General features: G+C 33.6%; 1 protein-coding gene across 1 annotated transcript in view; it reads right to left on the bottom strand.

Moving 5' to 3' along the window:
• The window catches only part of LOC118185857 (cell surface glycoprotein MUC18-like), a 1126921-nt gene that overhangs the window by 341882 nt on the left and 769180 nt on the right, over positions 1-15859 (bottom strand). Inside the window, exon 6 of the mRNA XM_085820901.1 lies at positions 12371-12661. Coding sequence (XP_085677027.1) covers positions 12371-12661 — 291 coding nt within the window. The remainder of the gene's footprint in view (positions 1-12370; positions 12662-15859) is intronic.

Raw genomic sequence — 15859 nt, forward strand, 5'->3', positions numbered from 1 at the left:
GCTGGTTCTTTCGGACAAAGCTTCGGCATTTCCAGGTGAGGATCCCTTCTTAGGATGGATAGTCATGTCTTCAGATCCTGAAAGCAGCTTATTGTTTTTGAAATCTAAGGAAAAATTGCATTTCCTTAAAAAGTCCAATCCGAGTATGCATGGATCTGTAATATCCGCCACATATGCCGTGTGATGGTAGGCGGCACTTCCAAACGTGATGTTTACGTTTAACTTCCCAGTTATGTCGATCTTGTCACCAGACGCAGTATGAAGGGTAACACAGGATGGCGTCCAAATAAGTTTATCTTTAAACTGTTCAGCTAAATCTTTCCTAATGATGGTAACATTAGCTCCTGTGTCAATGATCATATTGCAAGGAACTCCATCGATATTCCCATTGATGGACAGTCCGTTATTATTGCCTCTCACTATAGAGATCTTAAGCGCTTTAAAACAGGGTTTTTCATTATCTGGCAACCTCCGTTCCTTGATATGGTCATTAATTTGTTTCCTGCATCGTTGCTCAGAAATTGTCTCAATTTTCGTTCCCTGGGGTGTTCTGCAATTCTTTCGTACGTGGCCTTCAGCTCCACAGTTCCAGCACGTTGGTTTCTTGTCAGTCCATTTCCGTCCCGTGGCATTTAATTGTCTGTTTAAATCGTATGCCTTATTTTCCGTGCTCTGGGGAGTTCTGCAGTTCCTTCGTAGGTGGCCTTCAACACCGCAATTCCAGCACTTTAGGGTTGGTTTTGTTTCACCACTATTCCGTCTTAAAGCATTCACTGGTCTTGTCAACTCATCCGTTTCATTATCCGTGCCCTGGGGTGTTCTGCAATGCCGTCGTAGGTGACCTTCAGAACCACATCTCCAACATCTTACAGCCATTTTGTTCTCACTGCTACTCCGTATCAAAGCATCGACTTGTCTGGATAAATCATCTAAACGAGCCATCAATTGGTCCCCTGGGTCGTGGACTCGCACAGCTCTGACTGGGTAGCGATTCCTAAGAGTTGGTTGCTGGGCTGCCTCCAATTTCACGGCGTACAACAGAGCGCTTTTTACATCCTTTACATCTGCCATTCGCAGTGCTTTCTGTATTTCAGGGTCCCGAATGCCATCGATGAAATATTGCAGCGACAGGATTTCTCTCGTTTCTCTCGGGCACTCCGTAAAGGCAAGGTAGGACAGCCTTTCAACATCCGTGGCGAGCTCCTGAAGTGTTTCGGTGGGCTTCTGCTGACGGGATTTTAATTGGAGCCTGCTGTAGTCTTTTAAACACTTCTCCCCAAAGCGCAACTCCAAGGCGCCGGACAGAGCTTCGAAATCTAACCTTTTGTTTTCGGGAAGAGTCTGAAGGATATCCGCTGCGTCGGCTCTTAGAGAAGCGGCAAGATGACAGGCCTTAGCTTGGGAATCCCATCCATTCGCATCCGCCACGATAGAAAATTGTGTCTTATACACCTGCCAGGAGGTCTTCCCATCATATGTGGATAGCTTCAGAGGTGGACGCGCAGGCATTGGTAAGAATTTAAAATCATCACTCCTGCTCCCTGCCGACGATACGAATTTCTTTAAAGTATCCATTTCTTTGGCAACTGCAGAAACTCTCTCATCAATTTGTTGTTCGATTTGGTGTTGGACGGCACAAACTCTTCCTTCAATTCGTTCCTCCACAGCAGAAACTCTCCCTTCTATATGTTCTTTTACAGAAGAAACTCTTTCTTCTATTTGTTTTTCACCGAAGAAACTCTTTCTTCAATATGATCTTTTACGGAAGAAACTTTTTCTTCAATATGTTCAACTTTATTTTCAACTGCGTCAATTCTGCCTTCCATAGCTTCAAATTTATTTTCTATTATGCAAGTAATTTCTCTTTTCATTTCTTCTTGACCAGCTTGAACGGCTTTCATTTCGTCCTTAACGGATTCTTGGCCCAATTTCATTTCTTCCTTAACGGATTCCTGGCCCAATTTCATTTCTTCCTTAACGGATTCCTGGCCCAATTTCATTTCCTCTTTAATTTCTTCTTTAAAAGATGTTTGGCCAGCTTCCATCTTTTCTTGTACATCTTTTATATCTTCCTTAACGGAGTTGACGGCTCCTTCCATCTTTCCTTGGAAAGCAGCAAATGCAGTCATCATTTGCCTGAATTGTTCTTCCATCGCTCTTGTTATTGGCATTCAAATCCCACTTCTGACACCAAAAATTGTTGCGTGCGTACGGGTTCGTTATGAAATGAATGCACAAGTCCGATGAAAAATGAATAAAAAATTATTATTATCACAACAAAAATGCTTAAATTTTCTCAAATTATCATGCAGTATTACAATATCTCACAATAGTTATAGTTTAACTACTCAAATGTACAATAGAACGTAATTCAAAACAGCTAAAGAACGCTAATCCGCGAATTCGCTACAATCAACAAGAGCAGTTTTCTAAACAACAAACTAAGCAACTACTACAAACTGAGATGTTTTCCTCCTTTTATAAGATTTTAAAATCACGCGCTAGAATTTTACAGTACTTTCTCGAAATCAAAAAGAAATATTTATTTATTTAATGCACGCGCTCTTGTATTTTTAATTTTCCGGCTTAGCTTTCTTTTAATATTCGTCACGCGCTGCACTGCGTGAGAAATAAAACCATTTAATTTGTAATTGAACTAACATTAGATTTTTAAATACCAAATTCGTAACAATATCATAACCAACTAATATTTCATAATCTAAATTTTATAGTCATGTAAGAACTTAGAAACTTTTATCAGTTATGTAAAATAACCAATAAATATTTAAAGAGAAAGTCTGATACGGACAGCACATGACTTCTTTGAATTGCCTCTTAAATCACACACATTTTTTGCTGCACTTCATTTAAACATCTTTCCTTGAATTTTTCTAATAAATATTATAATTAATAATAAATCGAACCCTCAACACAGACGGAAAATTACACCAAAAAATAGCAAATTTTGAATTTCAATTCCAAGTCAATTTTCTTGTGTTTTTTTGTCATAACGAGAATAAAAGTTTCCAAAATATAAGTATAGAAGACCGCATCAAAACTAAGATTTCGTTATTTGGCTAACATTTTATAAGGTATTTCTCCCGCCTTCCTAGCGTGCCTTCGTGGTGTGGTGGTCTGCATGCTGGGCGCGTATTCCAGAGGTCCGTGGTTCAATTCTCGGCGAAGGTGTTGTTCATTTTTCACTTCTCCTGTTTCTAAAAGATGTCTAATGCCTCTACACATTAATTATTCTTTTTCCTATTTCACATCATTAAAACAGAACTATTTTCGTCATTTAAAACATTTCTGTATTTTTGCTACACTTCATTATCTTTTTCCTCGAATTATTTAACTTAATTGACTGATTCCTCTAGGTAAGTTGAAAATGACATCAAAAATTGCAAATTTTTTAAATTAAATGTCCCGGTCAATTTTTGTCGTATATGGAGTCAAAATTCTTGTAATTTTCTATTTCATAACGAGTGTAAAAGTTTCCCAGATATAAGTATAGGAAGTGGGCTACCGCATTAAATTATAGATTTCGTTATGTATCCAACATTAATTTTTCTTAAATGTGACACTGCGAATTTTCGTCATTTTAAATTTTGTGTATTTCCTTTGTACTTTATTTAAATTTGTTTCCTCGAATTATTGAAGCTTAGTTAACCAACCTCAGAGCAAGTTGAAAATGACATAAAAAATTGCAAATTTTGAAATTAATTATCGCGATTAATTTGACCATTTAAAGACTTCTGTAACTGGAAGTATGTGATTACAACCAACGTAAGGACTTTTAAACCGGGAAAACAGTTCGGAAGCTTATCTCAGAATTCCGAGAATTCAAACCTTTCTCTTAATAAACAACCTTTGATTTTTACAACAGTCCTTTTATAATACTTTGTGCGTTAAAATTTATTAATTTTTCCCACCCTTTTTTGATTTTGAAGTTATTTCAACTTGTAATTTTAACATTTAGTTTTTACGAGATTGCTTTACTACTTTATTATTGTGTCTAGATGTTGAATGATTTTACATTTTTGCTAAGGAACTATAGAGTCAAATGAATTTTTTAGCATAAGCTTTTAAATGTTCCTCTTACCTTTAAAGATTTTTTAAAAATTTTGCAGCTCCAATGCGCAAAATTCTTGACTATTAAAGTCTCTCTAATTCATGTTGCCTTTCTACTTATATATATATGTGTGTGTGTGTGTGTTTGTATTAATAACAAGGAAAATACCGAGCAGTGTTGATGCGTACGTAGATCCATATTGAAGAGGAAGAATTATGATTGCGTAGTATGTTCATATGTTGAGTACGTACTTCGAAGAAACTTGGCAATTGAGTCAGTTGTATTTCCAGTTGACATACGTAGTCACAGTTCGCTTGCCATTCTAGTCGTGCCTATTCAAGAACATTTACATTTTTAATATTATTGCAATATTAAGCAGGACAGCGCAATTACGTCCTAGAAGGGTAGAGAGCGAAGCTGAAATGCATAGTTACCGTATATGGAAGCAGACGAAGAGTAAGGTTTTGGTTTGAGATAAAAGTTTCAGTTTCCCATTATTACGTTATCAGGCCATGCAAAATGGAATGATCTAGAAATGAGTCAATCCAGAGAAGTTATTACGATTTGTAAAATAGAGAGGAAGAAGTAAAGTGTTAGCCATTAGTTTAAAATTATAATTTTGATTTACATATTTTTATCTTACATTTTTACATATTACATATTTTTATCTTACATATATTGCACCGTTTTCTGTACCAGTGGATTTTGTTATGTTCAAAATCCATGGGATAAGCTCCAATATTTTAATATGTGACTAATATTATTCTTTGCATCAATTAGTATTAAATAATGTGTTAAGGCAATGTCCTCATATGAAACTTCTTCTCCCTCTCAAAAGAAATTTTTGTGTTTTTTCCTCTCTGAAACATTAAATATACAACATTCTTTATTTCATATTAATTAGAATTTTTGTATTTTGTTTAGAATATTAGATTTTGTTTAGATTTAGATTTAACAAGCGAGAACTCGTTTGATTTAACAAGCCAGAAAACTCAAAATGTTTGAAATTCGTTTCTTTAAGAAAATATAGCTCTATAAAATCGACTCATTATTTTTTTATAATGATGCCTTATTTAAAAATATTTCCTTCAAAGCAATTCACATGGAAAATTACTCGAAAGTAAATTATTGATATGCTGAATTTGAATACTAAGTATTCCATTTCTGTTCGATTATTGCACATAAATTTCAGTGATTCTAATTTGAAAATCAAAACGATTAATAATGTAATTTACTGTAATAATTTATACGTAAATAATTTTATTAAAACTACACTTTATTTCGCATACCATTCACCCACTTATAATTCTTTATAGCCTTTTCTCCGTATATTTTACTTACATTAGCTTTTGAAATTTGAAGTTTCAGCTCGTCTTTAAATCTGCACACTTTGTGTCTTCCAGCAAGATAAATAAGTCTTTTTCATAGCCTGAGCTAATGACTTCAGACATATTAATTAAATTTAACGACTATGCTCATTAACATAGTAATTAGTTACTTTAAATTAGTTTAACTTAAACTTCTAAACTCATCTGCATTGTTCGGAGGAACGATTAAAAGAAAATGTGACTTTTATCTAAAAATGTTTAGCAAATTCTGATGAATGAAGTTTCACATTTTTACATCTGCTATACAGTGCACATTAAGTATAGTATAAAAAGTGCTCCATTTACACATCAGAACTAATATTAGCTTAATTTAGATTGTGAGGTAGAAAAATGGTTTTGCAAATTTGAAGTATATTTAGAAATTACAGACAAATTTTTTGTGAAACGAATCTTGGTTATATAAACAAATTAATTATCAATATAATCAGAGATCAAATTAATGAAAGCGTTATTTATTTAATTAAGTGTCGCAAGGGCGCGCATGGTATTCCTGCGAAAGAAACGGCTGGCTTAGCAGAAGACTTTCTGGACATTATCTGCATCTCATATAGGGGACATCTACGAAAAAGCCGGTTCGCCAGAAGTTGACTCCATCTAGAATTGTTAGTATGGTAGCAGCAAGTTGACCCCTGGTTAGATCCACTTAGCCACTGGTGGGCATTAATCAAGAGGATTTTAATCTAATTGAAAACTTAGTACTACTATTTATAGAACTAGTTATTTATAATTTCAGCCTTTACCATAACTTCTCCTTTCCGTTTCCTCACCAGAATGCAGATTAGTTCGAGAGTATTTAAGATGAGGATTTTGGATTGTAAGACAAAGCATATTTCTGACTTTTGCAGCCGTTGCGTAGTTCCTTCCCTCCTGTCGGCTGTTATATGCTTGCAATTATTCGACTTCTCGTTATTGTTGCCAACATTTAAAATTGATAGACCGGTTAGAGTTTTCTCAACCAGCTTAGTTTAAAATTTAATTGTTTACTCTTTGACTACTAGTCTACATTTTAAATTGAAATGGACTGTTAGTTTGGTGGCATCGCCACAAGCTGTGGTTGATTCCACTAGCACAAGAACATGCATTTATATTCTGTTTAAGTAGAAAGGTTTGTTTAAACCTTCTGTATTCTCTGTAGTTTCTTCAGACATAGCAATAATTTGCTTTACGTCTATTAGGGTTTAGGACTATTCAACTACTACCATATCAAATAAAATCCTCTAACTTTAACGCTCAAATTTTTTTAGGAGAGATTTGGACTCTTTATCGTATTCTTAATTTTCATTTATTTAGCCCTCGTCAACATATACACCAGGCATGGTAAAGGGTATTTGTACATTGCTTTATGTACGTCAACAGGTAAGTTAACATTGTGCTATGATTCGATTACATTTCGCTAAATGCATACCTCGATTATACTTTTTACGCCATTTTGTACTCGTATATACAGTGGAAACTCGAGATACGAGCTTAATTTGCTCCAGCATTGAGCTCGTATACCGAATGTGTCGCATCTAGAAACAAATTTCCCAATTGAAAATAATGGAAATACAGTTAATCCGTTCTGCACCCCCAAAAAACTCATTTCCATCTCATCTTCAGTGGACGTACCTGATGTTTTTTGGAGAACGTTTAAGTATCGATTCTTAGCGCAAATAATAGCTTCCGACGCCGAATCGGCTTTTAACTACTACTCGTTAATCCACACCAACAAAAGCTTCTCAAGATCTTCTAGAAGATCTGGACTGTGATTGGAAATAACGGTAATTTCTTTGGCCACATCAAAATTCTTAAATTCTTCCGTCTTCTTCAGAATAGTGCAGATCGTCGATGTCGAACGATCGTAAGTCTGCCAATTCTGGTCACGCTTAAACCACGCTTATGTTTATCTCTGATTTCTTTCTTAATTTCAACGGCCACGGCTTCCTTATTTTTCTTTGCAGCGCTATCTGAGGCAAAAGTCTTCATGGGAGGCATGGTGAAATAATTATTTTCATCTTATGTGTAAAAAACAATTAACTCACAAGCGCACAAACTCGTAGATCAAAAAACACTAAGTGGTCTGACAGGGGGATTCCCCGAATCGAGCCGGATTGTGAATGCAACACGCATACCAAGAGCCTGACTCATTGCTCATTACTCAAGTCAATACTGGCATTTAGAGACAAATGTTTCGCTCATATTTTCCTCGTATTCTCGAATTTCTCGTATATAGAGGTGCTTGTATCTCGAGGTTCCACTGTAGCTTGATTAATTAGGAAGAATAAACTCGATACGCAAAGCAAACAAAAAATGACTAAAAATTTTTAGGAGAGTATACCTTCATCCTCGAAATCAGTAAAAGACTAATGCAAACAAAAAAAATAAAGTACAATTACAGTACTTCCAGGAAAATTCATTATTGAATTTGTTAAAATACACGTCAAGCATGGTTTTCATGTTGAGAAAGATATAAGGATGATATAAATGTATTAAAGTGTATCAGAAACCCCTATACCGACAATGTTGAATTGGCCATTTTCGATGTACCTTTTCTCAACATTTTCGATGTACCTTTTTTGCTGTAGATACAAGCTTGAAATTTTTTCTGTAATTAAAGTATACCTATCTAATTATACTAAAATGAGCTTTTGAAACATTTTTGATTTTAAAGTATATTACAGAATATTTTGTTAGGCATAGTAAAATTTAGCACTTTTCTCACACAAAAATTAAATTTTTTTTTCTAAGTTTATTACAAAAAGCTCATTTCAATAAATATTACGGAACCCAATAAATAAGCCATAAAAAGTTTAGATACCTGTGAGCAGAAGTTCTTTAGAAAAGGTACATCGAGTATAAAAAATCACGTTTGGAGAAAAACGCGTTTTTATGTAAAAATCCTCATTGATCAAAGCAGTAGATGACAAATTAAAGCTAGATTTTTTTTACAGTTCTAATTTTCATAGAGATTATAGAATGGTATTTTTAGAAAGATAAAAGAGTAGAGAATTTGAAAATGCAAAAATCCGAAATCACAATTTTTTGAAGATTTTGGAGTTCCAACTCCTTTAATGGGAAAAAATCACAATCAATTTCGAAATCAGTCTGAAAAAGAGACATTTGAAACAAACTAAGCACGAGTACTTTGGGGATAAATGCAGTCCAGAAAAATTAAAACATCTCACGAAAATTCTGTACAAATAAATGAAAACAGTTCATTATAAGATATGAAAATGTTAATGAAAACAGCTCTTTAGAAGATAAATGAAACTCTAAACTAAATTTCAAATTTTTAACATGCTTAACTATACAATTCCATCCAGATTTAGAACACAGAAACTCAAATTCTTGGATGCTTTACATTTCATTTAAATATTCTGGCCCAGAAATACACAGATCAATAATGCATAATACAACACAAGTTTCGAATTATTTTTAATTTTCTCCCGATAAGTAAGTCTTAAATTTATGAACCTGCATCGCCATTTGCAAATATGTAAATTATAATATATTTATCAAAATGTTAAAGGTTTGCTGTTGTTATTTAAAGAGTTTATTTTCTATTGAAGAATTTAATTTTTAGGCAGTTATCTCAGTGGCTTGTTCCGCTTTTAATCTAAACGTTAGCTACTTCAATTCCAAGCACTCAAAGAGTCTTTGCCTGTTTCTGGAACACATGTCTCAACTTGTCTAAGAGTTGTATGATTCATGAGATTTTAATTCAGAGAGCTACCGCTTAAAATCTCTTCTAAGTGATTGTTGATTTGACTTATTGATTTTAGAGAGCTGTTGAGACTCAAGACGACTTTTAGGGTAAAAGATTTGGAAAACAAATAAAATTACCCTTTCGTTATTAATTTTAAACCTAATGTACAAGAGATAAGTATCAGGAGAGTGGAATGAATTATGAATAATTAATATGAATTTAAATCAAAGATAAATATAAAAGAAATTAAAGGGAAACATGGACTCGGGGATTCTTTATAAAAGAAAGCTTTCATCTTTAAATATTAATCGACTTCGTTAGAGAATAATTCTATTAGATATTAATGAAAAAAGAACTTTTCCTTTCAAAATTAATTAATTTATTCATTATTTTAACTAAACAAATTCAATTTCATCAAAGAATATTCTTGGGGAAAATTCTTCATAAAAGTGTTAATGTCAGCCGACCATATTAATGAACAGAATTAAATTTTACAGAATTACCTAATTCTGTAAAAATGAAAATACCCCGAAGTCTAATTATCCGAATAATGATTATCTTAACTGTATAATTATCCTTCAATATTTTGCCCAAAGCTGATAAGAAGCAGGCTAGTGAAAACGTGAACCAGTTTACAACAGGTTATGTTTTAATTGTTTGTTATTTCATTTGAAAAAATCCTTCTCTAAAGAAACGAAACGTTCGTTCATTATCTGTTCTTTTGTCCCATAACGAAGAATTTTCAGCTCTCAGATTATCATGGGATTCAAATTTGACCATGAAATAGATAATTAAAATTAAAAATTAACCAAAAATAAATAAAGTTATATCAAGGTATGGTGTCGATAAGTACTATGTCTAACGACGGAAGTTTCTCTTGAATTATACAAATTATTCACGAACATGTACTAAGTTTTTCTAAGAAATGTTTCTCTTTTTATATATCTCTCTTTTATAATGTTTCTCTATTTAAACTAGAATAATTCGTGAATTCTGTTACTTTGTTAAGCATAAATTTACGATATTTAGCAATATTTTAATGTACAGAGTCTACTGAACAATTGAAATTATTTGAAGCATATTCTTTAAGTCTTTCAAATTTGTTTGTAATATTATGGTAACATATTGTGATGTTTATACCATATTCTACATGTTTTCTCTAAATTAATAAATGTGTAGCGAGCAGAGACATCAGCTGGTAAAAATCTGATAAAAGTATATGATTTAAAAAATTCCTGGAATCAAATTTATTGATGGCTTGATAGTGCATGCTTTCAGCTTAGAATACATTTTTATCGTCTTTTCAGTTATCTGTAATTTCGATTCTTCAAACTAGAATAGATCCCAGGTTTTAGAAAATCATAGACTGTTAGTTTTATGGAGATGGTCAGTTTAACTTCTATTACGTTTGTAAAAAGGAAGTAACAGTCCGTAGCTAGCCAGGTTTCAGCAAATACCTATTAATGCATGACTCTAGATAGGCAAGGACAAATTTTCACAGACCAGAATACCAAAGACAGGAAAGTAAGATTCTGCATTTAAGTATAAAACCTCTATAGCCAATCAGAACATTAAAACTTTAACACTGCTTGAGAGTTACAGTTTCTTCAGGTCTTAGTTTATTGAGCAATTAAAAAAATAGTTATTTGAAAAAATAATGTTCTTGCCTTGCCCATAATCAAAAACAGGATCACTAAACGATAAGTTCTCTGCATTGAGAGACTGTTACCCCATAAAAACACATGGGAATGCATCATAGTTTCTTACATTCTATGCAAAGATAACTAGACAGGCCCGAGAATGATTGAAGACAGTGTCGGACATTTTAAGTTACGTTGTGACAAATTATCTTAAAAATCGACTTAAGTTTCGTTGGCGACAAAAATGATGTCAACCATTTTAATTCAGGTGGCAAAGTTGAAGAAAATATGAGTTCGGGAGTAAAAATTTGATGAAATTAAGTACCTTTGGTCAGAGTACAACATCTGGCTTCGCATGATACTTTCGATGTGTTGTTGTTTACATCATGACAAAATGAGGAATGAATGTCTTAATTCTTTAGACGATTGATTAAATCATTCAAAAATATAAATTGTTTGTTCTCAAAACATGGTTGCACTAAAGTCCATATTTACGTTTCTAAAGCCTATATATTTTTCTTGGATATCCAACCAAAAGCTTTGATACTAGAGTGACGAAAGCACGCTTCAGTTTAATCTCACGAAATTTTCATTCTTCATTTTGCTGCGTTCAACTAATCGAGTTTCTACTTTTTTTAATTATGGTTAGTAAAATATCATTTACTGGTATCTCGCGTAATTTGAATCTCATGAAAACTAATTTTTCTTTGTTTTATTTATTCAGCTAGGAAAAATAATAATTTGATTCATATTTTCGAACTACCGCATAAGACTTTAAACTTCCTATTTTAATAAAACGTGTTTTGAGATCAAAGGTGTTGCAGTCTGAAAGACTACCTTACTGCATTAGTTACGTTTAGTCGGACCATCATTTTTAAATATCCCATACGTCTTTCATATATCCTTATTTGCTTGCAAATATACTGGAAAGGATAACAGAATTATTATTAAACACCTGAATGTGATTCGTCTAACGGTATTGTCTCTAATTAAGACACAATAACACACCGAACGAATACTAATTCAGAAGTCAAACAACAAACATCTGTGTTATATTTTCAAAACGCTGAATTTGAAAATATAACGATGATGTTTGTTGTTTGACTTCTGAATTAGTATTGTCTCTGTGGTGAACTTCTTAAGAGATAGGCAAGAACAATTTCCATTAAGACGGTGACTATTGTAGTATCTTAATATCAATGAAAAGATGTGAAAGCAGTCCATTAGCAAATGGGCCCAGTATTAAGGTATATTACTGAATTTTGGTGGCTTTTGACAAATCGGCGTCTGGTGGGCCAATTCATACGGAGTACATTCTTAGGATTTTTCCTATTACTAATGCAAAGCTAAAACATTCCCGGAAGAATAAAGCCTCATCATCATGGAAGTAATAAAAAGCAGTTATAAATATGTAAACTGTACAAATTCGAACAGGCTCTTAAGGGAAATATTCAGTTAGTTGTACTAGACTGTTTTTGAATTTTGCTGTCCTGGGATTATAGGCTGCATAGACGTACAACATTTTTCTGCTAGTAATTATAAATGATTTTAGTTTAAACTGAAACGATGAAAATAATATTTTACTCACACTGGACATCTAGTTGGACTTCTTCACTACGCCCTTCTCCTTCTGAGTTGACAGCCACACACTGGTACATCCCCCGATGTTCTTTTTTAACTCTTTGCAATACAAGAGACTGATTGCTGACGATGATTCCGGCAGAAGTGTTGCTGTACAATAATCGGTCTTGGAATCTCCAGCTGACGTCATGTACCCATGGATTAGCCCTTATGTTACAATCGAAATAAACATCGCTACCTTCTTTGATAGCCGTATATTGGATGCTTGCTCCCAGAGCGAGACGAAGCTCAGGTAGATCTAGAAAGTAAATATGGAACAACATAAATAACACAGTAAAATTACAAATATAACTATAAATGAAAGAATAAACCGAAAATACTTTGCAATGTTCCATTTTTTCATTGCATAGATACAATAAAATTACATTCATGAACTCTCATTTCAAGTCCAAACGATAAGGCTTTCTTAGACAAGATATACAGGTATTTGTTTGTACTTTTGTATCAACCTCATGTATTTAAGAAGTGTTTGCTTCTGTTACGTAGGGAAAAAAACGTAAAAATTAAAATTACATTAACATTAAACTTTTAAACTGACTTCCTCTTTCTCGGTGCCGTGACAAAAACAAAACAGACTAAAAGTACTCGGATAATCAAAACTTCTTATCCTAACAGTTTGAAATGTTTGGAGAAAAGAAACGTACTTTAAGTTAAGCATAATTCACTTAAAACAACTACGCAGATAAAATAATAAGTTTAACAGATCCCACTCAACTCCTTAAATCATGGAAACTTAAAAAGTATACTCCCTGGTGTTTTGGTAGAAACAACGATTATTTATCAAAACAGAATGCAAAATGCACTTCCGCAACAAAATAATCAATCTGATATCTCTCAATAAAATAAAGCTAATTCAGATCTCCAACTTAAAAACACATAATTTTCAATACAATTCTAGAGATAGCCCTAAAACACTTTACATTTAAAATGCAACATAAAACTCTTCAAAACACCAGGGAAAGACAAATCACACAATATAGAATGTCTAATCACCAATTCAAACAAATTAAGCAACGATCGTATAGTCACTAAACACATAAATTTGATTTTTCTGCTACCGCAATATCATTTACCCAGGTTCGAATTGAATAACCATGATTCCTTAAGGAACGCATGGGTGACCTACAGTAGACCACAAATAACACTTAAAAGAAACAAACACTAATTAAAACTATAAAAACATTTATTAAATATTCAAAATATTATAATTTTAGATAGCTGGCCAGACTACCGCCTACAAAACATTTTTTAAAAGTTACTTATAATTTTTTTCATATAAATCTCATTTTTAACATTAATAATTATATTAAAACACCTTACAGTTATCAATCTTTTAAACATGTACTCAAGGATTTAAACTCATGACAATTAAACATTAAAAAAATCATAACTAAAACTTTCTCAACTATTGCTCATAACACTTTCTTAACTATTAGTTGATTGATTAAAAGCAAATATTCGAATTTTAATGTACATAAAAATGTCAGCTAAAGCTTTAGAATTTAACACTTCCCAAAATTCTTATAGATTAATTATTAAAAGAAAAACAAAAATGGAAATAGAAAAAGTTCACTAACGGAATCCGCGTACACAAGTCAGAGGGACTAAGGGAGCTGCCTAGATCTAGTCGAAAATCGTCGAAACAATAACGGTCAAACCTTCATCGTTGTCAGGAATACCGATACTGAAGTCAGTTTAAGGCACCGACGGGTATTTTCTCTAGTTCAGCACTACTCTGTCTAGTAGCATTTTAACTCTAAAATCAGCCTTTGAAATATTCGTGCTGACGCTGTGGATAACGGCAGGCAAAAAGACAAGAGAAGATAACGACAGTCCATAATCTCAGCAATAAATTTGCATCGTCAGCGAGAACTGGAACAGAAACCACTCCATTTTCTCCTATTTTCATCTGAAAATCTGTATTTCTTTCAACAAGGAATTAAAAATAAATGACCGTAAGAAATCGAAACCAATATGCAGTAGGAAAGGAGAAAAAAAACTTCGCTGGCGTCTGACAAGAAGGGAGTCCTCCACGCGTTCGAACGGATACCCGCAACCAGAAGCAAGGGGACGAGGTAATATTTTTTCTGCAAACTGCTGTCGATCCCCGAAGGGCCGTTGCGTTTCTTCTCCGCTCCCTCTCAGAAAGTTGGAAAGGTCTCGCACATAAGACTCCGCTACTGCGACTGTTCGGTTTCGCAGCAGGCCAACCACGGGAACTGGTCATCAGACCTCGGCCGGCTTCATGCGCGCCGCCGTCAAAGATTCGAAACAGATAAAGGCTCAGGAAAATCTGCTAAACAAAATCTGCCAGCATCTTCAAAATCTCCTTCTGCCTTCCGTGCAAAGCCTGGATGACGCTCAAAATTTGGGACGCCTCTAATTCACTATTGGCTATAGCATTAATAAAATTAAAAATAACCAATCTTAAACTGAAAACTTGAACTTCTCCTAGCCCACTAGAACAGAGGCAATAAACAACGATTAAATTTCGAAGATATTCAGCCACCTAACAAAATGGCATACACTTTCCCGCGCAAACAAGAAACATAATTTCAATCGCAATTCAGTTAAACTTGCGACATCCATTAGTAATAAACATATCACCCAGTTACTAATTCAGAAGTCAAACAACAAAAATCAGCGTTATATTTTCAAAATTTTCACAGGACTAGTTTCGATGGTTTTACCGAACCACCATACTCAGCTACAAAACCGCAAATGAAAAAGATAGGAACTAATGATTATATAAGATAAGAAAGCCTGGACAAGAATAAGCAAGTGGACAAGAATAAGAATCTTTTGGTGAAACCAGAACGAAAACATAATTTCTTTCTTTATTTTCTTTTAGTTCTGGTTTCACCAACAGATGGCGCCACTTGCTTATTCTTGTCCAAGATTTCTTACCTTATCTAATCATTATTTTCTATCTTGTTCATTTGCGGTTTTGCAGCTGAGGATGGTGGTTCGGTAAAACCATCGAAACTAGTCCTGTGAAAATTTTGAAAATATAACGCTGATTTTTGTTGTTTGACTTCTAAATTAGTATTTGTTCGGCGTGCTATTGCGTCTTAATTTCACCCAGTCCTCTTCTTCAGAGAGGCCGAAATACTTTTTCGCCTCCACCCTCTAAGCATGTGGTCAACACAGCGAAAAGAGGAAACTGCAGCTGTGCACAAACTGACCGCTTCGTGTCAACCGGAAGGAAGAAAAACCTGCCCTTTTAGCTGCAACAAACTCTTCAGCCAAACTTAAAAGATCTTTGCCATAATTGAACGAAAATTTTAAACAATACTAAATATTAAATATTAATTCTTAAATAAGAACATTACAATTTCCTTATTCACAGTAAAATAATAAAATCACTAAAAGTTCCCTATTCACAGTAAAATTATAAGTAATAATTGGGCACAACAAAAATAATCATTACATATAA

The sequence above is a fragment of the Stegodyphus dumicola genome, chromosome 7 (genome assembly GCF_044657685.1).
Source record: "Stegodyphus dumicola isolate Sdum_Otavi_A_Nest chromosome 7, ASM4465768v1".
Lineage (NCBI taxonomy): Eukaryota > Metazoa > Arthropoda > Arachnida > Araneae > Eresidae > Stegodyphus > Stegodyphus dumicola.